At 49.1% G+C, this 24,895-nt stretch overlaps 1 protein-coding gene across 1 annotated transcript in view; it reads left to right on the plus strand.

Annotated features, from left to right (window-relative positions):
• Nucleotides 1–16,497: 16,497 nt before the first annotated feature.
• The window catches only part of CCNDBP1 (cyclin D1 binding protein 1), a 118,617-nt gene continuing 110,219 nt past the window's right edge, over nucleotides 16,498–24,895 (plus strand). Inside the window, exon 1 of the mRNA XM_086932595.1 lies at nucleotides 16,498–16,764. Coding sequence (XP_086788721.1) covers nucleotides 16,674–16,764 — 91 coding nt within the window. The 5' untranslated portion in view covers nucleotides 16,498–16,673. The remainder of the gene's footprint in view (nucleotides 16,765–24,895) is intronic.

Here is a 24,895-nt window from a genome sequence, read left to right on the forward strand (position 1 = left end):
TCCACTCCCCCTAGGTCGGCACTTTGGTGGCCGGCTGCGCTCAATCCGCCTCCGATGCCAGTTGCCTCTGCCAGGAACTTAGGGTTTAAGTTTGACTCTCAACTGACTGGCAAGGCACAACTTGCTCATGTTTCCTCACTGTGTTTCTGGAAACTGAAGGATCTGCGAAGATTTCTTCATTCCATCCCTATGGACTGCAGGAAGTCAGTAGTGAATGCTTAGTCACCTCTCAACTAGACTATACTAATAGCCTCTACCTTCGTCTTCCTGAGTATTTGCTCAGAAGATTACAGACTATTCAAAACGCGGCAGCTAGGCTAATTAGGAATGTGCCACTGCGACATCATATTACTCCCCACTTGCGCAGCTTACACTGGCTTCAGTAAAAAGAAGAATAGAGTTTAAGGCACTGACCTTGGCGTACAGAACAGTCCGGGATACTGGCCCCCAAAACCTAAAGCGGAGACCTCAGAAATACAGCCAGGCCAGAGTACTTAGATCTAATGACCAGAATTTACTGGTGATCCCTCGCTTTGCAAAGGCCAGTATTGGTGGCTGTGCTTTCTCGGTGAAAACCGCCACACTATGGAATTCTATGCCTGACCACCTGAGGAAGATTAATTTGGGAACCATATTCAGGAAAGCTTTAAAAACATGGATGTTCGGCCTGCCCTAGAGCTCACTGTCTAGTCCGGCTCATTCCCCACAGGTGGGACACGCTGCTAGTGCCGGGACACTTCCGTCGGAGGTAGCTGCGTGCTCCACAAGCTTCAATAATAGTAATAATGATTGGTCTGCACCTCAACCCGTGGCAATCTGGTACTCTATGCCATCCTCACTGGCTACCAAGCATGTGCCATTGCCCCCAGGGCAAGTTTCTCTGGGTGGGAGATACTTCCTCTCAACCATAGTTCTATATCCCTGTGTCAGGAACCTTCCTCCCAGTAACGCTAGCTTTGAGCATGAGCCCCACAGTATTTGAATTTAAATGCTAAAGTGCATCTGGGTACTTTTCCCCAATGTACATTGATACCAGTTTGGGTGCAACAAATTCACACTTTGGTCCCTTCACCAACAGTCAATATACTCACATTTATGAGTACAGTTGGTTCAGGGTATTTCTCATGTCAGTCTTTTTGTAATGCCCCCTCTTTGTTACATCTATAATAAGTAATCACACTGGGCTAGGAAGAACCTTGCTGTTCTCCCTTCTTTTCGCGGTCCTGACTTGCAAAGCCAATGCCTTTCTACTCGTGTTTCCTCCCTCGAACCCTTGCAAATTTCCCTCTGGTTTAGAGCCAGTCTTTGAAAAGTTATTTTACCCCTTTGGCTTAGAGCCATTCTTGTGCACCCCTTTGGGATCCTTGTTACCCAAACCACTTGTCTGCTAACACTGAAGGTTTCTCTGGATTCTTCTCTGTCAAGTCTGGTAAGTATTGTCTAAATGGGCTCCAGCACTCCTCCTGTAGTTGCTCTGTTACCATCAACTGGTTAACGACATAAAACTCCTTGGCCTCCCTCTCTCTTGCCCACTCATTGAAGCCACACAATACACTATGAAACTATGTTTCAAACAAAATCCCCTTTCTTGCTTCCCTTGAACCTCTGAAATTACTGATCAAGCTTCAGCCCAACCCGTCTGATCAGAGCTTCCTTCAGTCACTCAAAGTTCATTTGATCAGTTGGTCTCTCACTGACTGTAGTTCCTTCCATGGGAAAACGACCCATTAAAGTGGCTGCCTTGGGCACATAAGTTTAGGCCTGTGCTGTACAAGATCAATCTCAAAACTCACAAACCATTCCAAAATGTCCTGTCCTTCCACAAACATCTGCACCAGTTATTTTGGAACCCTCGTAGGTACTCCAGTAGAGCTGGGATGGAATTTCCCTTCCCAGATGCAGTTGTCTCTGCTACCATCTTGAGGTTTTCCAAGTCTAAGGCTATCCTCTCTCTCTCTTCTTCTTCAGCCTTAGATTTCTGGAGAGCCAACTGCAAGCTCACCTAGACTTAACTCACCTACCTGAATAATTCTTAAACTCAGTGACTGTGATGACCTTGAATTTGGTGGTAGGAGCATAGCTGTCAGGTTTCCCAGGTCCATACATGATGAGCTGCCCCAGACCAGGTTTTTTACCTGGGTTTTGGAACTTGTAGTCCTAGTTTTATAGTGGAATTAGCAGCCCATCCCGACGTTGTCTGGGTATGAATTGCTGCCGGCCAGTAGTATATTGCTTTGTAGGATTTCGTTTTGATAGCATTTCTTATATGTGACAGGCCTGTGAAATGCTCCAATTCACAGTGCACTGCTGATGCACTTAAGAGTGGTCGTTCAGTAGTGTGTGAACTCGAGTTTCCCTACTTTATTTTTCCTTGCAATATTATATAGAGCGAACTCGACAACATGGCATGAACACAATTTACATTACAGAAGAACACATTCATTTGTGGTAGGCACGGGGAGACAACGCGATTTGCCTGGAATAACAGGATGTTGAGCTGATGCCGAGATTCGAACGTAGCTCCCCAGCTCTAAAGATGTGGGCCGCCGTGCCACCACCACCAATGTACTTACCTGGGGAGGTTAAACACCCATTATTCCGCATAACATCACTTCGCATACTTTCATTACGAAAGTACCAGGACTCCGCAATGCCATTATAACGCATGGCATTACATTTTATATGCTTTTACCACGCATACATTTTCAACGAAATTCGTTGTAAATGCATGAATGGTAAAAGCCTGTTTTTTAAAAATGTTTGGATAAGGTAAGTATGGGTATAGGGGTATATGTTTTGGGGTACTGAGGTATATGTTTTGGGGTGTTTGGGTATTTTAAGGGTTCAGATATAGTTTTGGGTTATCGGGTACAGGGGTAGTTTTAGGGTTCAGAGCTAGGTTTGGGTTTTGGGGTATAGGGGTATTTTTAGGGTTCAGGGGTAGGTTTGGGTTTTGGGGTACATGGGTATTTTAAGGGTTCAGGGCTAGGTTTGGGTTTTGGGGTACAGGGGTATTTTTAGGGTTCAGGGCTAGGTTTGGGTTTTGGGGTACAGGGGTATTTCAGGGTTCAGGGGTAGGTTTGGGTTTTGGGGTACATGGTTATTTTTATGGTTCAGGCTAGGTATGGGTTTTGTGGTACATGGGTATTTTTAGGGTTCAGAGCTAGGTTTGGGTTTTGGGGTATAGGGGTATTTTAAGGGTTCAGGGCTAGGTTTGGGTTTTGTGGTACAGAGGTATTTTAGGGTTCAGGGGTAGGTTTGGGTTTTGGGGTACAGGGGTATTTTTAGGGTTCAGGGCTAGGTTTGGGCTTTGGGGTACAGGGGTATTTTTAGGGCTCAGGTGTAGGTTTGGGTTTTGAGGTACAGGGGTATTTATAGGGTTCAGGGCTAGGTTTGGGTTTTGAGGTACAGGGGTATTTTTAGGGTTTAGGGATAGGTTTGGGTTTTGGGGTACAGGGTATATTTATAGGGTTCAGGGCTAGGTTTGGGCTTTGGGGTACAGGGGTATTTTTAGGGCTCAGGTGTAGGTTTGGGTTTTGAGATACAGGGGTATTTATAGGGTTCAGGGCTAGGTTTGGGTTTTGAGGTACAGGGGTATTTTTAGGGTTTCGGGATAGGTTTGGGTTTTGGGGTACAGGGTATATTTATAGGGTTAAGATGGGTTAGGGTTTAAGGGTGTTGGGGTATTTTAAGGAGTAAGGGTGGGTTATGATTATGGTGTGCAGGGGTATTTAAAGGGAGCAGGGTGGACACCCGGAGCTGGAATGTACATAACCCTGGGCATAGTATGCGTAGTGGGGCTACACGAAGCTAGGCAAAGTGGGCGAGAAACTACGCCCACCTACGCACTTCGTGTAGCCCAGGGTTACTCAGTACCCCAAAACATATACCCCTATACCCATACTTACCTTATCCAAACTTTTTTTAAAAACATGCTTTTACCATTCATGCATTTACAACGAATTTGGTTGTAAATGTATGCGTGGTAAAAGCATATAAAATGCAATGCCATGCGTTATAATGGCATTGCAGAGTCATGGTACTTTTGTAATGAAAGTATGCGAAGTGATGGTATGCTGAATAATGGGTGTTTACCCTCCCCCGGTAAGTACATTGGTGGCACGGCGGCCCACATCTCCAGCAACATACTCATATTTTTTCACAACCGATTTGAAAAATGCACAGGTCTCTCTCATTGATGGCCAGCACCGACATACACTTTTAGACACACCTCCCGCCACAAGCTCTAGAATTGCGAACTTTAGAGCTGGGGAGCTACATTCGAATCTCGGCATTAGCTCAACATCCTGTGATTCCAGGCAAATCGCTTTGTCTCCCTGTGCCTACCACAAATGAATGTGTTCTTCTGTAATGTAAATTGTGCTCATGCCATGTTGTCGAGTTCGTGCTATATAATATTGCAAGGAAAAATAAAGTAGGGAAACTCGAGTTCACACACTACTGAACGCGCACTCTTAAGTGCATCAGCAGTGCACTGTGAATCGGAGCGTTTCACAGGCCTGTCACATATAAGAAATGCTATCAAAACGAAATCCTACAAAACAATATACTACTGGCCGGCAGCAATTCATACTCGGACAACGTCGGGACGGGCTGCTAGTATATATATATATTTTTTTTAGTTTTACTTCTGGAGGGCCAAATAACTCTCCTCTTAAATTAATAAATGCACTTTTGTGCAACTTTTTTTTTTATATACTTACTTAAAGAGCATCCCAAAAAATGACCAACATGTCATTCAATATGCATGTGCATGAATCACTGAATGATGCGGCAAAATGGCACAACGTTGTGTCTTTCTTATTTACTTCTTGTTTTTGGCACTGTTGTAGAGCATGTGCAGGAATCATTTTGCCTTTTGCCGATTCTGCGCAGCCTGAGAAAAGAAATAGGCCCAAAGAAATGACCTATTGGCTTCACCTACACTTGTTTGTTTCTAAATACTGGTGCAGCATGGTAGCGTGATAAATTGTTTTGCAAGAATGGAGGATTTAGATACATGAGTTCACACATGTCCCCAGCCGACTTTCACAAGCAAATTTTCACTGCTTAACAAGTGGTCGGTACTGGCTTGCTTTGCCTTTGAAGGCATCACCCTTCCTCAAATTCTGTGGCTGTAGAGAGTGAGCCGGTCCGCTGCCAGCCAAGTGCTGCTGCATATCACCCGTCTCAAAGAGCCCTTTAGCTACTAGTAAGAAGTGTATTTTCCCTGTTAATACACGAGATCCAGATAGTCTATGCAGTAAATGTGCAATTTCTGCTGACTCTTAAAGTTAATAGGATTTTAAACACTGATGAAACTATAAGTAAACAAACCAAGCATTGGCATAGCCAATAGGTCTCGCATTTGGGACCTTATAAGTGTTTAGCCATGCAACACTTGATGTTGTTGCACCAAGGATATTGTGCTGGATAACTAAACACTTATAAGGTTCCAAAGGCGAGACCTATTGGCTATGCCAATGCTGGTTTTAACTGAGCACAGGGCTTCGAAGCCACCAGAGAACAAATGTTATGTTATAGATATTTGATATAGCACACAAATCACCCGGGGGCATCTCGGCGCTGTCGTGGAAACAAGTACAGAGCAGAGGGGAAAGGGTTCAGAAAAGATGGGCTTCAAGTAGCTTTCTGAATTTGCCTTAATTTTCCCAGGCCCGAACGTAGAGCAGAAGCATATTCCAGTTAATGGGAGCAAGTTAAGAAAAGGCCTTTCCCCGCTGCGGGTCAGGCAGATGCGAGGGATGCACAGTAGGGCTTTATCGCCAGATCTTAGGTTACGTCTGGGTGTGTATGGTTTTAATTATTTTTGCAAATAAAATAGGCCTTTCTCTTTTAGGGCATTATATGTAAGGCAGCAGATCTTAAAACAGGAGTGTTTCTTCACTGGCAGCCAGTGTAATTCCTTCAGCAAAGGGTCAGAAGGAGCGTTGGGTGGGCAATTGAGAACAAGCCTGGCTGCAGTGTTTTGAACAACCTGGAGTTTGGCAACTAGACTCTTACTAACATCTGTCAAAAGAGCGTTGCCATAATCTAGCCTGATTAATACTAAGGCTTGGATAGAGAATTGCTGTATAAATATTGGGGCCCCGAACTTTAGATTACTTCTGGAATTCAAATGGAACCTTTGCCAAGGAGAAGAGCTGGAGAAACTGAAGGAGAAGTACAGCCCCGTTGCTGTAGGCTATCTGAGGTTGGCCTGCAGTGGCTGTTTCTGCCAAGGAAAGGACAAGGACTTTGCTGTGTGCTGTTTCCCCTGCTTGAGGAAGATCTCCTAGGTCTTGAAGTAGAGCTTGCCTGCTGTTTTGAAGTCTCAGGAACACAAAGACTTCACCCCCAGCTCCCCTGATCTTCCTTGCTGTGAGTTCTGACCTACCAAGAGGTGCCTGCTGCTGTTCTAGGCCTCTGGGGGTTGTTCTTGCTATTGGGAGCTGGAGAGTGACTCATCCACACCTGTTTCCGATGCACTGCCGCTGTGCATAAAGAATTTCCACGCATCATCATCATGCCGCTGAAGAAAATGACGCATCGCCTGCTCGCGCTGGAGAAAGTGCTGCACGCTGCATCGAGAGCACCGATCTACAGGGTCCGAGATCACTGCACCGATTCCGACGTGTGGCTGCAAGAACCAGCAACGTGGGACCGCGGGTGAAGAAACCAACACATTGCCGTTGCCGCCGCATCGAGAACCGATGCTCCCCAATCCTCACACATCGCACCGTGGTGCCAAATCTACATCAACACTGGGGCCGCAATAAGAAACCGATGCATCTCCTCCCCACGCAGTAAGAAACTGACGCATCACCTCCCCTTTAATAAGGAATCAACACATCACCTCCCCAGCATAGCAGTAAGGAACCAACGCATCACCTCCCCTGCAGCTGTTTTCGTTTATGATTTTGACGCATGCAAGGTACTTTGTGTTGAAAGTGTTGCATCTATAGTTTGCTAAGGATAGAACTGTTTCTACCTTTTAAAAGTCATATTTTGATTACTGTATTGTGGATTTTTGTTGTTGTAGTTTAGTTTGGTTTAGATAAATATTACTTATTTTTCTAAACTGGTGGGGTGTCCAACTGTTGTGATTTCGCTGTATTACTGTATGTGGGCACAAATGCTTCACAGACTGCCTCTGAGATAAGCCTGTCTGCTCGTACCAAGCTACCAAAGAAGTGAGCAGGGGTTATTTTAGAATTCTATCCCCATTGCCCTGACTAGGAAGAAGGGTCCCTACTTGGACAAAGGTGCAAATCTCTGCCAACTAGAGACCCCCACTTCTAACACCCATATAAAATGCACTGGGCATTCCCGTCCTAACAAGCACTCATTATTTTTTTTTTTTTTTTTTTTTTTTTTAAAACCTTTATTTGGAGACAAGCAGGTACAAGGGAAGTGCACATACAAAACATACAATCACATTCGGCCATTACAGTGGTACGTCAGTGCCTAGAAAGCATACAAAAAATAAACAAGGATACACGAGGAAGTACAGGGCAGGGCATCGGTCAATACAAGGAGCAACAACGAAATGTGCAATAGACATTAAAAGACAATGAACCAGCATGGGCAGGCGAGCCAATAAGACAATGCGATATGAATACAGTACATTAGCGGAGAACACGTGAGCCAGAGGGGACACAAGTATGAGGAACACAGGGAATAAGGGTGCCGCATAGGGATACAATCTGGATTCCCGATAAAATGCCAGTCCGAAGGGAGACTCCCACCCCCCAATAGCTCGCAGGTAAAGGAGACAGTCAGCCCCCCCCCCCCGATATCGGAAGAACAGCAGGTGACGTGTAAAATCCCAGCCCATCACGTTGTCATCAACCTATCCCCTCACGGTCCTCAGGTTCAGAATCAGAGTCCCGCGCAGCCCTGGTCAGGAGGTACACCTGGAGCGGACTCCAAAAGTCCTTTGGTCTGCATCGAACAGGCATCAAGTCAGAATAGATATTATACTGATCCTGACAGTAAATGAGGTCAGTCACCCAGTCTTGAAAGCGCGGCACCCTACCACGACCCCAGCAACAAGCAACCCTACGCTTAGCCAGCAACAGGGCCACGTCAACAAACCTACGGTGGGAGGCAGGTACATCCTTAGAGAAGCCAAGCAACATCACTAAGGGGTCAAACACCACCCCGTCCTCCGCCATAACCTGCAGGGCTTCATGAACCTGAGTCCAATATTCCAAAACCCCCGCACAGCTCCAAGCCAAATGCAAAAAGTCAGCGCCTTCCGCCCGGCACCTAGCACACCTGTCATCCTCCGCCAAATGAAACCGCAGTTTCCTCGCCGGGGTATAGTAGTACCTCTGTACAAATTTGTAATGGATAATTTTAAAGGCGACAACTAGAAGAGACATTAGCCGTGAGCCCGCAACAATATTTCCACTGCTCGTCTGTAATAGGAGCACCCAATTCGGCAACCCACTGCTCGCGCACCCGATTGGCCGGGACCGATCGCTGTCGGCGAATAGCCCCATATAACTTCGACACCAGGTGTCGCCCATCTGAAACCAGCAGCACGTGGAGGGGGAGGGTAACCCCAGGCTCCGAAGGGTAGTCCGGTAGCAGAGCACGCATGCCCTGCCGCAGGCGGACAAAGTAAAACAGGTCTAGAGGGGAGCAGGCAGCCGAACCGAAGAAATGAGCCTGCGTACGGAAGGCACCGTCATGAAACAAGTCGCCCCACGTGAGGATACCTAGCCGCTTGCACATTCGCTGAAACCCCGTTTCCAACAACAGCGACAGGTCCGGATGATAAGACAGAGGCAAGGCCGGCGAGTAGAGAAAGGAAACACCTAGCAAATGAGCCATCCGCTTCCAAGCATCCACCGTGCACGTCACCGTCGTGAGGGGCGTTTCCACATCTGACACCTTGCCCAAAACCATCCCCTCCAGTGGGAGCGGGTGGGCGACCCAATGCTCAGCAGCAATCTGGGGCATGAACGGCGTGGGGCGCATCCAGTGATAGGCATAATGCGCCTGAGCGCTGAGATAATAAAGTTCAAAGTCAGGGACGTCGAAACCGCCATCAGCATAAGGCAACGTAAGGGTAGCCCAGGCCACCCGTGGCTGCTTGCCCCCCCAGAACAACCGCAGAAGCTCGGAACGAAGTCTACGAAAGAAATAAGCACCAGGATGATATGGGAGGTTTTGAAAGAGATAAAGAAAGCGGGGCAGAACTACCATCTTGATAAGAGATGCCCTACCGGCCATGGAGAGAGGCAAAGACATCCACCTGGTGACATCATCCGCCAGTTTAGTAATGGCCACACCATAGTTGAGCCGAACCGCGTCTCCCCTGTCCAAGGATATGACAATACCGAGATATCGCAATTCCGAGTCACACCATTCCAGAGGGTAGTCAAGGGGAAACCTGGCCACCGCAGCTGTGAGGGGGAAAAATTGAGATTTCCGCCAGTTGATATGAACCCCGGAGACACCTCCAAAAGCGACCAGCTCCCGCAGGAGCGAATTAAGGTTGTTCTCAGGGTCCTTGACATAGAGTGTGACATCATCGGCGTATAAAGAAATGCCGACCTGCCGCTGAAGACAATTAAAGGCACTCTGCTGATGAAACTGACGTATCCTACAGGCTAGCGGCTCGATGGCGATAGCAAACAAGAGGGGTGAGAGGGGGCAACCCTGTCGGGTCCCTCTCGTGAGAGGGAACGAGGGGGACAGCACCCCATTCACTACTACCCTCGCCATCGGATCAGTATATAAAAGCTTAACCCAAGAGATGAAAATCCTGGGGAAACCCATCCGACAAAGAACATCAATAAGGTAGCCCCACTCGACAGAGTCAAACGCCTTAGTGGCATCAAGAAAGATAGCGGCAACCGGGACAGTGGGGTCAATGGTCGACACAAGCGAAAACAAAGTGCGAAGATTGTGAGAGGTAGCGCGGCCGGGCACAAATCCCGACTGATCCGGCAACACGATAACGGGCATGAGTTCGGCTAATCTCACCGCCAAGACCTTCGCGAGAATTTTAACATCGCAGTTGAGTAATGAGAGGGGCCTGTAGGAGCCCACATCCAGTGGATCCTTACCCGGCTTGAGCAGCGACGTGATGGCGACCTCCCGCATGGAGCCCGGTAGGCGTCCCTCCTCCAGAGACTCCTCAAACACCTCACGGAGCACAGGGGCCATGATGTCAACATAACACTTATAAAATTCAGCAGGAAGGCCATCCAACCCGGCGGCCTTCCCATTAGAAAGAGACATAATGGCATTCCTGACCTCCTCCTCCTCTAGGGGCCTGCCTAAGAACTCCCGATGACCATCCGATAGCCAGCAAAGCGCCAACTCATCGAGGAAGCCACCGTATCGAGTCTCACCCGTCTGCTGTGTCGTGTAAAGGTGTGCATAGTGGTCAATAAAAGTGCGCTGAATCTCCGAAGTGTCTCGACAGCGAGTGCCATCCGGAGACACCAATTCCAACACGTCCGACCCATGCCTAGGATGTCTAGTAAGGGCAGCGAGGACCTTACCGGGTCGCTCCCCCTCGCAGTAACGCCTCGACGTCCAGTATTTCCCCCTATGCTTAGCCTCTCGAGCAGCCTCCTCCTCGTACTCGGAGAGCTTAGTGCGGAACTGTGCCAAAAGAGCGGGGTCCGAATTCACCTGCATCCTGCGCTCCAAGTCTCGCAGATCAGCCTCCAATCTCTCGAGGGTCCGAACAATCAGACGGAGTACTCCACAACTTTTAGAAATAGTGACACCCCGGATCGTGACCTTGAACGCCTCCCAAATGACCTCAATGCTTTCCACAGAGCCCTTGTTTCTAGGGAAGAACGCCTCCACCTCCGCACCGAGTTCCTCCTTGAACACCGGGTCAAGCAAAGCAGTCGGAAACAAGCGCCAAGGCGGGCGCGGCCTGTGTAACCCGGGGACGGACAAATCAACCTTCACCGGACAGTGATCTGAATACGTCCGAGCCAAATGTGTAGCCCCCCTTAGGCCAGCCATCAACCCTCTAGAGAGAAATACATAGTCCAGTCTTGCCCACGAGCGAGCATGTGTGGTGTAATGAGTGCCCTCCTTAGTGGCAGGGTGGGTGTACCTCCAGCTGTCAACCATCCCAGCCTCCTCCACTATCCCCCGCAGCACATCCCTAGCCTGTACATTGTACTGAGGGCTACCCTCCGATCTGTCCAACTGGGCCTGAAATGCAAAATTAAAATCACCCCCCCACACAATGTGAGTAGCATCCACTGCTAGGACATGCCCCCACAGAGTGACAAAAAAGATAGGCGTATCAACATTGGGAGCATAGCAATTAACAAACAGTATAGTGTTCTGCCCAAGCCGTCCCCACAGCAGCACATAGCGCCCCTCAGGGTCCCCCATAGATCCAAGTTCCTGAAATGCAAGCGACCTTTTAACAAGGATGACAACCCCACGGGCATAAGAAGAATATGAAGCAAACCCCCTGGCCGCAGCCCACCTTCCGCCGAAAGTGGGGGAGGGAGCGGGGTGCAGATGCGTCTCCTGGAGAAAAGCAACATGAATAGCATGCCTGTCCAAATACTGGATCACACTGCGACACTTCCTGGCATCATTAAGGCCCCGTACATTCCAGGACAAAATCGAGATCTGATCTACAACAGCAGTCGACATCACATAGTGTAAGGGCCCCACGGGACCCTATAACCAAATACAGGGCATCCAACTACCAGCAACAGCCAACGATAGGTCCACGCCCCAGGGCACGGACAGACCCCCACATACACTCCACCCATTTCCCAGTCATCTCCGAAACAACCAAACAAAAACACAACAACTCCCCCCCAACCGACCCATCCATGCAGCAAGCACTCAGGACAGACGACGCGCCACGCGCCGCCAAGCCATCCCACACGGCCCACAACTCGCACACGTGCTACGCTCGCAGAGTGCGCCCCGGCACGTGGCAGCCTAAAATGGCGGCCGTCGCACACGGGCCCAAAATGGACGGGAGCACGGATCCCAGAACCAGTTCCGCAAGATAGGAAGGTGGAACAGCCTGGACAGCGGGCGCCACGACACTTCCGTGCACTCAAACAACAGCAGCAGCTATCAAAGCGAACCAGAAGTCCCAGGCAAACAGACATGGACAGCTTCACCCCCCCCCCATCCACCCACCTGACACCACCCCAACTATCAGGCCACGTACACCCCCCCCCCATCCCTCAACACACATCCAGTCAACCAACATAGGACTAGAATCCAAACAAAAGGTAAACATGGGGCACACCCTCCGGGGAACCTTCCAGAGGTGCACGACGCCACTCCCTCACGCCACGCCAGTGCCCGCGCCAACGAGTATCAGGCGGCCCCAGGCGCAGCGCGGGGGGGTGGGTGCCCAGAGCGCGACATCCCATAACACCATCCTGCGGTGCCACCCCAACCCCACAAAAACAGCAAAACGCACTCACTCATCACAATACAGACACGACCCACGCATCAGCAAAAAAAAATCAAAAACGGACAATAGCTAGGCCGCAAATACTGAGAAGGAGGCCAGCAGGTCTCAATGCAAAAGATACACGTCCACATTACTCCAAAAACCGGGAAGAAAATAGACAAAGTCCAAAGTCACCAGAATCAGGCGACCTCCTCCTCAGCCGCCGAATGTTCACCCTCCGGATCTCGATCGTCACCACGATCCGCAGCAGCGCGTTCGCGCTGGAGGCGCTTCGCAAAATCCTCAGCATGCTGTGGGTTGGTGAAAAAGTGTTGTTTAGCCTGATGCGTCACTCTAAGTTTAGCTGGGTAAAGCAAGGCGTAGTCCACTTGAAGGTCCCGAAGCTTCCTTTTCACCCCCAAGAACTTCCGACGTTGGTCCTGCACCATCGGTGTGAAGTCGGGGTACATGGTGAAAGACACCCCTTCGAAGGAGAGAGCCCTGTTAGTGCGGGCAGCCTGAAGAGCAGCGTCTCGATCACGATAATTCAAGAGGCGCGCAATGATGGGACGCGGTGCAGCCCCAGAGGCCGGACGAGGTCCCAATGTCCGATGCGCTCTCTCGACGATGAACTGGGACGAGAAAACTTCCGTCCCAATGGCGCCCACCAGTAGCCTCTCCACATAAGTCTCTATTTTGCCCACATTCGTGGACTCCGGTACACCTACAATGCGCACGTTGTTGCGCCTACTCCTCGCTTCCAACTCTTCGTTCTTGGCGGCAATAACACGCAAGATATTGTCCATTCTCGCCAGTTGGGTGGTATGGGTGGCCGCCGTGTCATCGTGGTCCGAAATGCGCTGTTCTGCCGCCGTCAAGCGCTCCTCATGCACGTCCAATTTCTGAACGACCGCATCCATGCGCGACGATATCTTGTCCACTTTGTCCACTATAGTGGCGAACCCCTGCCTCATCTCCTGCATCATTTGGGCGAAGTCCGGTGGAGGTGGGTGCGGGACACTCTCAGCGACATTCGGGGGGGGGGACCGCGAAGGCCCAGCTTCCTGGAGCAAACGCGCCCCACGCCTGGCCCCTCCAGAGTCAAAGGACAATTTGGACTGTTTAGTGTCCGGCTTCCCCATAACGGTGGCACAGTAGGGGAACGAGGCAAATGGGAGTCAGGATACAGGTCGGACAAGGGACCCGGCCAAGCAGAAAGCAGCTCGAATCGTGGGGGCACGAGCAGGCCAGCACGCCCCGCCACTCCCAACGACGAGCAATGGCCGTCTTCGTTCCCAGCCCAAGAGGGCAAACCCTCAGAATCCAAGTAGAAAATCCGTTGCGCCTCCGTGGGCGATGGTATCTGGACAGGCAGATGGGTGAGCCGAGAGATAAGTCCGACAACAAGGAAGAGCCAAGCGTCTCGCCCGACCAGCGATCGGGCCTGGCGGAGAAGGGCGGAGCTAGGCCTACACCCCACGTGCAGAGCCCCGGACTGGCATGAACAGTGACGCCGGGCAAGAGGGCATCAGACTTCCAGAGCGCGTGTCGGAGAAACTTGGGACCCTCGTAACTTCGGCCAGCAACCTTCGAATGGCTCAGGAGTTGGACCGTGGGTGGACAGTCGAGATCCCAACCGAACCGTGGGGTCAGTTCAGGGCGCAGCGATGGTAATCAGGATACCTAGACGGATAATAGCTCCGGGCAGCGGGAGCCTCACGACAGTGCGGCCATTCCGCAGTGCGCCCTCTAGCTAGCACTCATTATTTATGGCTTTTCTAAAGTACATGCTACCACAGTTGCCTAAAAATAGCAATATAGCTTTTTTGAGAATAACGTAAAAAGTTTAAAATAGTTTTGCTCTCATTAGCAGACTGGATAAACAAACCCATTTTGCCCTCAATGTTTGCAAATTGCTTTAAAAGAAATACTGTAAATTTCAAAACTCATAGTAAGGGAACTGGAATTATGCAGCAGGACAGGACAAAATCATATGCCAGCATAGGCAAATTATGTGGCATAATGCACCACATTTTGTGATCATATTACTTCAATATTTTTGCATTTTTCTACAGATTAACACTTCCTGGGGAAAGGATTGACCTCATTAGTACAACTTTAACATCACAATTCAGTAATAAGCAGCAGGAAGGAGCCCAGCTGATCTTTTTTACAAAGATCAGCTGGTCTCCTTCCTGCTGCTTATTACTTATTACTGAATTGTGATGTTAAAGCCTTGTTTGGCTGGCTGCCTGCTACTTTAGCGCCAAGAAACCGCCCAGGTGTACGTTGCGCTTGATAAATATTTTAAACTTAAACTTAAGCCTTCCAGTATGCAGCAAAATGTGTTTGTGCATTTTTAGTAACTTTTGATCCATTTGAGCTACAAACAAAAATGTTGGCTAAGACGTCCCTCGAGGCTCGATCCTCGCACCCACACTGTTCAACCTTTAAATTGAACCACTGGGTAATCTCCTAAAAAAATCTGGAATCCATTATCACCTATATGTGGTTGATACCCAAATCTACCTGAAGTTATCTTCCACTCATGACATTTCGATCCTCAACACCACTCTCAACTCCATCCACCACTGGCTGTCAACTCATCAACTAATTTTGAATCCTTCCAAAACAGAATTCCTTCTCCTCTCAAACTCACTATCTCCTCCTCTATCCAAGCTTGGATGAACAATCTGAACTTTCTCAGGAACAAACCTATCATTGTTGACAGTGCCATATCTCTAGGTGTCATCCTAGATAAAAGGCTAAATTTACAGTCCAATATCAAAGAAATCACCAAGCATGCTCGCTAACAATTGTGCCTTCGCTGGGGGCTTTGGCGCTTCTTTCCTGAACAAGACCTAAAAACTTTGGTCCAATCTTTGGGACTTTACATATTGGACTACTGCACCTTCCTTGCTGGCCTCCCCAAATCCCACCTTTCCCCTCTAACATCTATCCTCCACTCAGCAGCTCGCTTCGTATATGGGGCTAAAAGAAATTATCACATCACACCCTTACTGTTGTCTCTTCACTGGCTTCCTATCGAAGCAAGGTCAATTTACAAGATTGCCTGAATCACCCACAAACTCTTGAACACATCCACCCCACGCTAGCTGGCTAATAAACTCAAAATCTCTGGAGGTTCTAGACCGTCACCTAATGCGGATCACTTTATGCTCAAACCTCCTATCTTCAAAATGGAAAGATTTATGGCTCAATCCTTCTCTGGTAATGCAACCAGAAACTGGAACTCACTTCCTCCATCCCTCCGAACCACCACCTCTTTCCGGACCTTCAAAACTGATCTTAAAACTCTCCTCCTCCAAAGGCACTTCCTGGAATAATTCAACCCATTTCTTGACCCTTTCGGTCATCTAGCACTCACATTAGGTCAAGTTTGTAAATTATGTATGTTACTCCTGCTTACTGACACTTTTTATTTTTTACATTATAAATATGCAAATAGCTAGATTTGGAACTGCATATATGTAACTTGTTAGCATGCTCAGTCTTTCTTATGTACCTTTGTTACTGTATACATGTAACTTGTTAACGTGCTTAGTGTATCATGTGTTCCTTATGTAACTTACCTAGTTCTTTTGTAAAGCGCTCCGACGCCTTTGGGTAAAGTTCACGCTACATAAACTACATTAAATAAATAAAAATAAAACTGCACTCACTTGCCTTTTGTTCCTATATAATTTAGCTAAGCCTGTCGCATAATTTGGTCCTCCGCACCACATAATTCCAGTGCCCCCCAAGACTGAGGACGAACTTCTCACGTTAACCAATCGCAATTGTCCACAGCGCGGCCATTTTGGAGTCAGGCGAATATTCTTCTACCCACTCTTGTCAATTACTTTAGAACGCATCTCCTGCATCTCAGCTTAGATCTGAATTGAGCGGACAGTAACTTAGCCACCATGCAATCTAATGTTATGTGTGACTATCTAATAACTCTAGTCATATTTTTCCAGCAGAATACACCTTTGCACGAAGGACCCATCTTTCACCGAGTCAAGTCCTGTCTTTGGGACTCGTACTATATGAGGCCGCCCTGTCTTCACTTCCGGTTTGGGCAAGAAAGTGAGTCTGGCGAATCAGGGTCCGTGGTAAACAAAAGTCTCCTGACATAACGTTCCGTTGCGTCGGTCGCGTGTTCAGTCTGATCGGGAGTCCCTTGTTGAAGAGTCCGGGTTTTGCGCGAGGCAGTACATATGGTTCCACGCTGTGGGAAGTCGTTCCTACAGTAATGGAGGCAGCGGTTTGGACCACCACGAGCGCCCTGTCTGTGCTGCGGGGCCAGGCGGAAACCCTGCGTAGCATACTGGAAAAGTTGCGTGGTAAGTGAGCACACACCACAAGCCTTACTTGTTGGCCAACTCTGACGACCAGCACATGTCACGTGTCCAACTTTAACAGCATGTTGCATACAGCGTGGCCTATTTAGCAAAGATCGGAAAATGTAGAGACAGAGAAAGAGGAAAAAGAAAGGAGAGAGAAAGAGTAAGAAAACAGGCAACAGAGAGCTGGGCTGCACAACATTGGAAACTGACTTGCTTACAGTGTAGATTTATAAAGTGCAATAGTTTCCCTTCGGTTTCTTTAGTGTTCTGAATGTTTTGATATCAAAGTCAATCTTTATCATGGATTGCGGAAGTTGGAGTTTCTTGAAGTGAACTAGGAAACTGGTTTAAATGTTCTTTAGTTTCATCCAAGTACTACTTCTTTAAATGTATTACATGCTTCCTGAGGACCATATATTACTCTTAGTCCAACTCGTTCTCGTCATAGTCATTACATTTTGAGGTGATTCAACCGCTCAGCCAGAAAAAAACCAGGAGAATAGCAAATCCAGCCATCCTCTCATCATCGATCCGTTCACTCATCCGTCATACCTTCTTTTCTCCCTTTCACTCATCCGTCATACCTTCCTTTCTCCCTTTCACTCATCCATCCACCCTATCAATCTGTCCATCAACGCCGCCTTTCACTCCATCCATTTACCCTTTCACCCATCATCTATCCTTCCATTCACCCACCCTTTCACACATTCATCCACCCTTTCATGTTAATTTTGAAACTTTGTCTGCCGAGTTGCAGATAGAAGAGGCCCATCAAACCCACTAAGCCTGCTGTAGCTGCCAAGGCAGGAGGTTGACGATGCCTTTGTGGAGTGCCGGGGGTGGAGTGGCGTAGATTGGAGTTGCGTGTAGTACAGTGGCTTGTAGGGGTGTAGTGCTGTGGGGTATTGTAGAGTGGAGAGGCATTGAGTGGAATATAGCATCATAGAGCAGAGGAGTATAGAGCGTGGTGAAGTGGAGTAGAGTTGAGTGGAATAGAGTAATGTTCGATGAAGGGGCGAAGAGTGGGCTAAAGTGTCTTAAAGTGATGTAAAGTTCGAATGCAGAGGCGTAGAGTGGAGAAAAATGTAGCGTAAAGTGGAGTAGAGCGGCGTAGTGCCATGAAGTGGCATAGAGTGGAGTGCAGTGTCATAGTTTGATGTAGAGTGGAGTGTCTTATAGTGGAGTGGAGTATGCTTGGTGTGGTAGTGCACTGTCATTACAGGCAACACTTTTTCAATTGTTAGCCATTACATTTGCACAGATACAGTTTTACTGATAGAATTATACTGCGCACAAACAATAATGTGTCTAAATGGCATCGCCTAGTAAATTGATTTGTTTTGATTGTAGTCAGATATCTCTCCAGCACACTTTAGAATTACAAAAACATTTGCTTTGTTTCTGCTTTCGTAATTCTGATTTATTCTGAAGTATTTGCATAGTTTACAGACATTTAAATTGTCTTGTGTGCTTAAAAAAGCCTTTATTAATTAAGTAAAATCCATTTGTGGAACGTACAATACTCAAAGTTCTCACGCGCTAGCAAAACCTAGAAGCTGCAACAAAGGCCGGTTGAGCAAATGAAAAAGACAAAAAAACTGTACACAGAATTAAAGGGAAAAACCCACCCCCTTTCACACCCCCAGATGATCATATAAAGCCTCTCACTTTGAAGTCAGAGAAAGAAAATTAAACACCACTCTCCCTTGGAAGACAGATGCTGACATCTGACCTCTGTATTTGAATACACTGCAAATGTGACAAGATAAGAACAAAATGTAAAGGCCTGTTTACAGAAAGCTTTCACTCTTGAAAGCATACAGTAACAAGCATTTACAATGCAATGGTTTCGCCTTTGGAAAAGTTTGAGCTATTGGCATTGTAAATGACAAAATTTGTATTTATGTGTTGGTTTTGTCATTTACATTGCCATTAGCTTCATCTCTCGCAATGTGAGACCTATTGTACCCTACGGACGAGCTCAGCAGACAGCAATTACTACCACACCCAGAGCCCCCCACACACACCCCCAGAGCCCCCCACACACACCCCCCGAGCCCCCCACACACACCCCAGAGCCCCCCACACACACCCCAGAGCCCCACACACCCACAGCCCCACACACCCACACCCAGAGCCCCACACACACACACACCCAGAGCCCCACACACACACACACCCAGAGCCCCACACACACACACACACCCAGAGCCCCACACACACACCCAGAGCCCCACACACACACCCAGAGCCCCACACACACACCCAGAGCCCCACACACACACACACCCAGAGCCCCACACACACACACACACAGAGCCCCACACACACACACACACCCAGAGCCCCACACACACACACACCCAGAGCCCCACACACACACACACCCAGAGCCCCCCACACACACACACCCAGAGCCCCCCACACACACACACCCAGAGCCCCCCACACACACACACCCAGAGCCCCCCACACACACACCCAGAGCCCCCCACACACACACACACCCAGAGCCCCCCACACACACCCAGAGCCCCCCACACACACCCAGAGCCCCCCACACACACCCAGAGCCCCACACACAGAGCCCCACACACACACAGAGCCCCACACACACCCAGAGCCCCACACACACCCAGAGCCCCACACACACCCAGAGCCCCACACACACACACACACCCAGAGCCCCACACACACACACACCCAGAGCCCCACACACACACACACCCAGAGCCCCACACACACACACCCAGAGCCCCACACACACACACCCAGAGCCCCACACACACACACAGAGCCCCACACACACACCCACACCCCCCCACACACACACCCAGAGCCCCACACACACACACAGACCCAGAGCCACACACACCCACCCAGACCCCCACCCACCCAGAGCCACACATCACCCACCCAGAGCCCCCCCACACACCCACCCAGAGCCCCCCCACACACCCCCAGAGCCCCTCCCCCCCCCACACACACCCAGAGCCCCCCCCCCACACACACCCAGAGCCCCCCCACACACACACGCCAGGCGAAGCCTAAAAAGTATAACAAATGAAAATGCAGAAGGAATAGGCAATATACAAAATGTACAACCTCTTTTTACAAACTACTGTAGCAGAACCACAACAGTGCTAACCTGAACATTACAAAAAAAGTGCAGTCTATTCTACGGACTGAAAATCACTTTAAATGCTTTCAACTGTCTCATGGAAAGAATATAAGAAGTGTGTACACAAAATCACAAATTGAAGGAAAGCAACGTTGGGCTGTTCTTTAAAAAAGTATGGGAGGCTCCATGCATTCATCTGTGTTGTCTGCGGCCAATGTGTGTTGTAATAGCAGGGGTCATTCATAGCACAAATTTTGCATTCAACAGTGTCATAACAATGATCACTAAATTAACGAAGGTTAACCGAAGGGTTTCAGCAACAGCAAACAATAAATAGTATCAAAAATATATTTTTATTTTTTGCTTTTCAATTATCAACTTTTTTGTTTTACAGTTTTTCACGAATCAGAAAGTCCGGCAACATTAAACCACCAAAACCATATCTCACAAATCATATGGTGGCATATAAACACCTTTACCACATACTGTGGACACACTAAAGGACCACATGCACATTATTATATATGCAGCCTAATTCACAAATTGTAATTTCAAGTGAATTATACAGTATGGTTGTATAAAAGGTGTTAGGCGTCTAACATCTTTTATACAACCATACTGTATAATTCACCATATGATTTGTGAGATATGGTTTTGGTGGTTTAATGTTGCCGGACTTTCTGATTCGTGAAAAACTGTAAAACAAAAAAGTTGATAATTGAAAAGCAAAAAATAAAAATATATTTTTGATACTATTTATTGTTTGCTGTTGCTGAAACCCTTTGGTTACCTTCGTTAATTTAGTGAATTTAGTGATCATTGTTATGACACTGTTGAATGCAAAATTTGTGCTATGAATGATTCCTACTTGGACATTTAGCTTATATGATTTACATTACCCAGTCCCGGTGGGATTATTGGGTGGCTCTGTTCTAATACTATTGTAATAGCAGGGGATCATCGCTAAAAACGTACCCATCACACCATAAATAGGCCTACAAACTTAAAAAAAAACAAACAGCCCTTATACTGATCTGTCAGACCAGCCAATCGGGCCAGTCCGATCCTGGTGGTCTGTGTACACGGATTGAGACTGGGCCATGTGGTCAGGTGGCACTTGAACCTGGAGCCTCTGTCTGCAGGGTCACTGTTATACCCGCACTGTCCGCGAAGCGATGCCACTGAGCGCAAAAGAGGTACAGGATAGTGCTGATGGGCACACATGTGACAGCGCTGCTGAGGTCCCACAAGATATGGAGCAGTGCTGCTGAGAACGCACATGGCATGGAGCAGTGCTGCTGAGAACTCACAGGGAAGGGAGCAGTGCTGCTGAGAACCCACAGGGTATGGGGCAATGCTGCTGAGAACAAACACGGCACATAGCACTGCTGCGGAGTCTAAAGAGGGTACGGGCAGTGCTGCTGAGAAAGCACAGCCAGGGCTGTCGTGCACAGGGTATGGGGCAATGCTACTGAGAACAAACACGGCACGGAGCACTGCTGTGGAGTCTAAAGAGGGTATGGGCAGTGCTGCTGAGAAAGCACAGCCAGGGCTGTCGTGCTGAACACGCATAAATAAGCAGTGCTGCAGAGCACAGTGGCGTAACGAAACTTGACCCCCCCCCTCCGAAAGTTACATGGAGGGGGGCCCCCACGCTCCAGACCCATTCAAGCATGCCGCCCGTGCACAGTTCTCAGTGCCAGAGGGCCCCCCCCCCCCTGGAGCCTGCCCCCTCCGCACCACGGGAGCTGCGGGGGCTATCGTTACGCCACTGACTGAGCACACACGGCACACGGGGCAGTGCTACCAAGTACACACGGGGCCCTGAGCGGTGCAACGGAATACACACGGGCGGTGGTACTGAGCGCATGCAGGGGGTGCCCTGGACAGCCGTGCTGAGCACAAACAACCAGAGCAATGTAGAGGGCAAGACACAAATGGGACACAGAAGGAGAAAGCACGCAGTGACACAAATGGAAGAAGAAGGGATGAAAAACACGAGAGGTGACCGGAAGTGTAGAGCGGTAAAAGAAGGATGCACCCCCGTGGATGCAGGGCTGCTTCTGTGAGTTCCCCTCCGCTCCTATGTGATTCCCTCGGCAGCTCAATCATATGATTCCCTCCAGTGTTCCTGTGAGATTCCCCGTGCTGTTTCTGTGAGTCTCGCTGCGGTCCTGTGAAGTTCCCTCTGCTTTCCTACAATTCTCCGGGGTTCCTGTGACCTTCTCTAGTCTGTCTGTGAGTTCCCCTGTGCTCCCGTGGGGTTCCCTCTGTTGCTCCTACAATTCCCTCCAGTGTTCCTGTGAGTTTCCCTATGCTGCTTCTGTGAGTCCCCCTATGGGGTTCCCTCTGCTGCTCCTACGAATTCTTCATTGTTGCTGTGAGTTTCCCTAGTCTGTGAGTTCCCCTGTGCTCCTTTGGTGTGTTCCCCTGCTGCTACTACGATTCCCTCCAGTGTTCCTATGAGTTTCTCTACTGCCGTGAGTGCTCTGAAGTTCCTCCTGTGCACTCCTCTATGCTGCTCCTTTCATCCCCCCTTGCTGGTCCTATACGTGCCGCCATGCCTGTCCTGTGAATTATCCTAGGATGAACGTGTGAGTTTCCATGTGATGTCCCCGTGAGTTCCCCTGCGCTCATGTGAGTTCCCCAAAGCAGTTCCCCTGAGCTTCCCACGGCTGCTTCTGGATCTTTCCTTATGCTGGTCCAGTGAATTCTCCTGTGCTGCTCCTGTGGGGTTCCCTCGCTGCTCCTGTGAACTCTCTTGCCCTCGGATCTCGAGTTGTGCCCCTGCTGGTCCTGTGAGCTCCCACGTTAGCCTCCCCGATGCAATTAGTTACTCCATCCCGGTGCCCCTCTCCCCTGTGTACCTCGTGGTGCCCTGCGCCGCCTTACCTCTCCCTTGCGTCCCCTCTAGTTCTCCCGTGTGTCCTCGCGCCGGTCTGTGATCTCCCTCCTCACTCCTGTGCGTGCGCGAGGTCTCTAGTCTCCCTCCTGTGATAGGTCCTCCCCTGGCGCTGCTCTGGGTTCACTGGTGCCGCTTATGTGGATTTCCCTGTTCGGCCCTTGTAAGTCTAAGTTCTCTCCTCCTGCTTTTTTTTCTTGTGAGTACCCTCCCCCACCCCCAGTGCAGCAGGCTCCAATCAAAGCAACTTGGAGGGGGGTTAGCGGGGACCCCTCCCACCCCCTCACAGAGGATAAAATCCCGCCCTCTCACGAGCCGCAGACCCTTACCACCCCTTCAAGGCATGGCTGCCAAGTTCACGCACAGAACACCGGCTTGAGAACCACCTACCCGATGCTGATTTTGGTCACAAATCGCCCTGAAGTAGATTTCATTAGATGCAATCTAGTTGCAAACACATTACAATAGCACTGTTCTGAAGAAAAAAAAAAAAGGAAAGATAATGGACGCATTTAACTCGGTCAGTTTAATGAAAGACAGAACTAGAAATGAGCAGTGTGCATTAAGTACAACGGGTGGAGTTCCCCAGGGGCGGAAGCCTCTCGCCTAGGGTTGCTGGTGCGGCCTGCCTGCCTTTAAAAACAAGCAATTGCGGGAGCGTGACTAGAGGGGAACTTGGAGGTCCAGTTCGCGCCGGCCCTTCACGGTACACCGAAGGTCAGGGGAGAGAGCATTCTGGAGCCAGTTAGATGTTGCACGCGAGGTATATTACAATTCTCACCCATGAAGTGTGCACTGCCTCCCTCGGGCGGCTTACTTCAAGGAACGTGGAGAAAGCATAGCTAGCAGCACCCTCACCAGCCATTCCCGCCCTCCCAAGAGCAGTCACCCCGGGCGCGAGGCATTCACGTCAATAAGCCCGCTCGCGCTGCATATAATTGTATACTGTATTTTGCTTTTTGGTTTCCCCTCCCTTTCCTTTGGGTTCTTTCTCTCCTGCTGCTGCAGCTCTTGCAAGCCCGTGTCACGCGGCGGCCATGGAGCTTGGAGAGGAGGGATTTAAGATACCGGGAGGAAGTGATGCTTTCATTTGCTGTGCGATTCCCTCCCACAGCCACTCCCATTCCGCACCCACTGCCCTGCCCCTTTCACTCTCTGCTCTTACCTTCCATACGATAATACCTTACGTAATGACGCTGCGCCTCACAGGATCCCCAGGCTGGCGGCGGTGATCTTCATGGCGGGAAAAAGACACGGCAGGGAACAAGATGTGGGAGTGGGGCGGAGCCCAGAAAGACATGACAACAAAAGGGGCGGGACTTAAAAAAAGACAGAGAAACGCCCCCGAATCGCGTTTTCACGGGGAAAGCGTGATTGACAGCCAATCTCTTCCAATGGCTAGCCTCCATTTATGGAGCTAGCCAATGGAAGACAGAGGCCGGACGAAGCCCCATACTGGAGATCATAAGATTTTGCCCTCTGCGGAGCACCTGCTTCGCAGGTGCTACGGCCAGGGCGAAACCTAAAAAGGCTATGCTTGCTCCAAATGAGGAACAAAGCCATACTGGACATCCTAAAGCAAGGAGTGATAGTTATCAGGCTATATATACTCCATGGGAAGAATGAATACATGGTTGACAGCTTAAAACAAATAAAGCCAGCAAATAGAAAGCAAGCACATGTGAGTTAAAAACCAAAGCCAATAGTAATCAGTAAGTGGAATGCATTCCCAGATCAGCTCTCTGAATATTCCCAACTTGTCTTTAGCAAACCAGACAGCTTTGCTGTATGGTAGTCTTAGATCTAAAAAAGAGTGCCTGCGGCCAGTAGAAGGACACTGGCTAAAGGAAGCAGTACGTGGTCCATGCGCCACAGCATGAACGAAGACTCGGAAGCCCAGGAATAATCCGGAGTCCAGAAGGAGCTGCTGGCCAAAAGGCATGAACAGCTCAAAAGAGCGCCTTGGGTTTAAGAAAGTACATGAAGCCTGTTATAGAGAAGAGAATACTGTGTGTCATTGTGGCAATTCTCTAGACCGGGTGAGAAACATAAGCAGCAAGGGGCTGAAGTTTCTGATCTTCCCATTCGTAGCTGATTCTGCTATA

The sequence above is a fragment of the Lissotriton vulgaris genome, chromosome 7, assembly GCF_964263255.1.
Source record: "Lissotriton vulgaris chromosome 7, aLisVul1.2, whole genome shotgun sequence".
NCBI lineage: Eukaryota > Metazoa > Chordata > Amphibia > Caudata > Salamandridae > Lissotriton > Lissotriton vulgaris.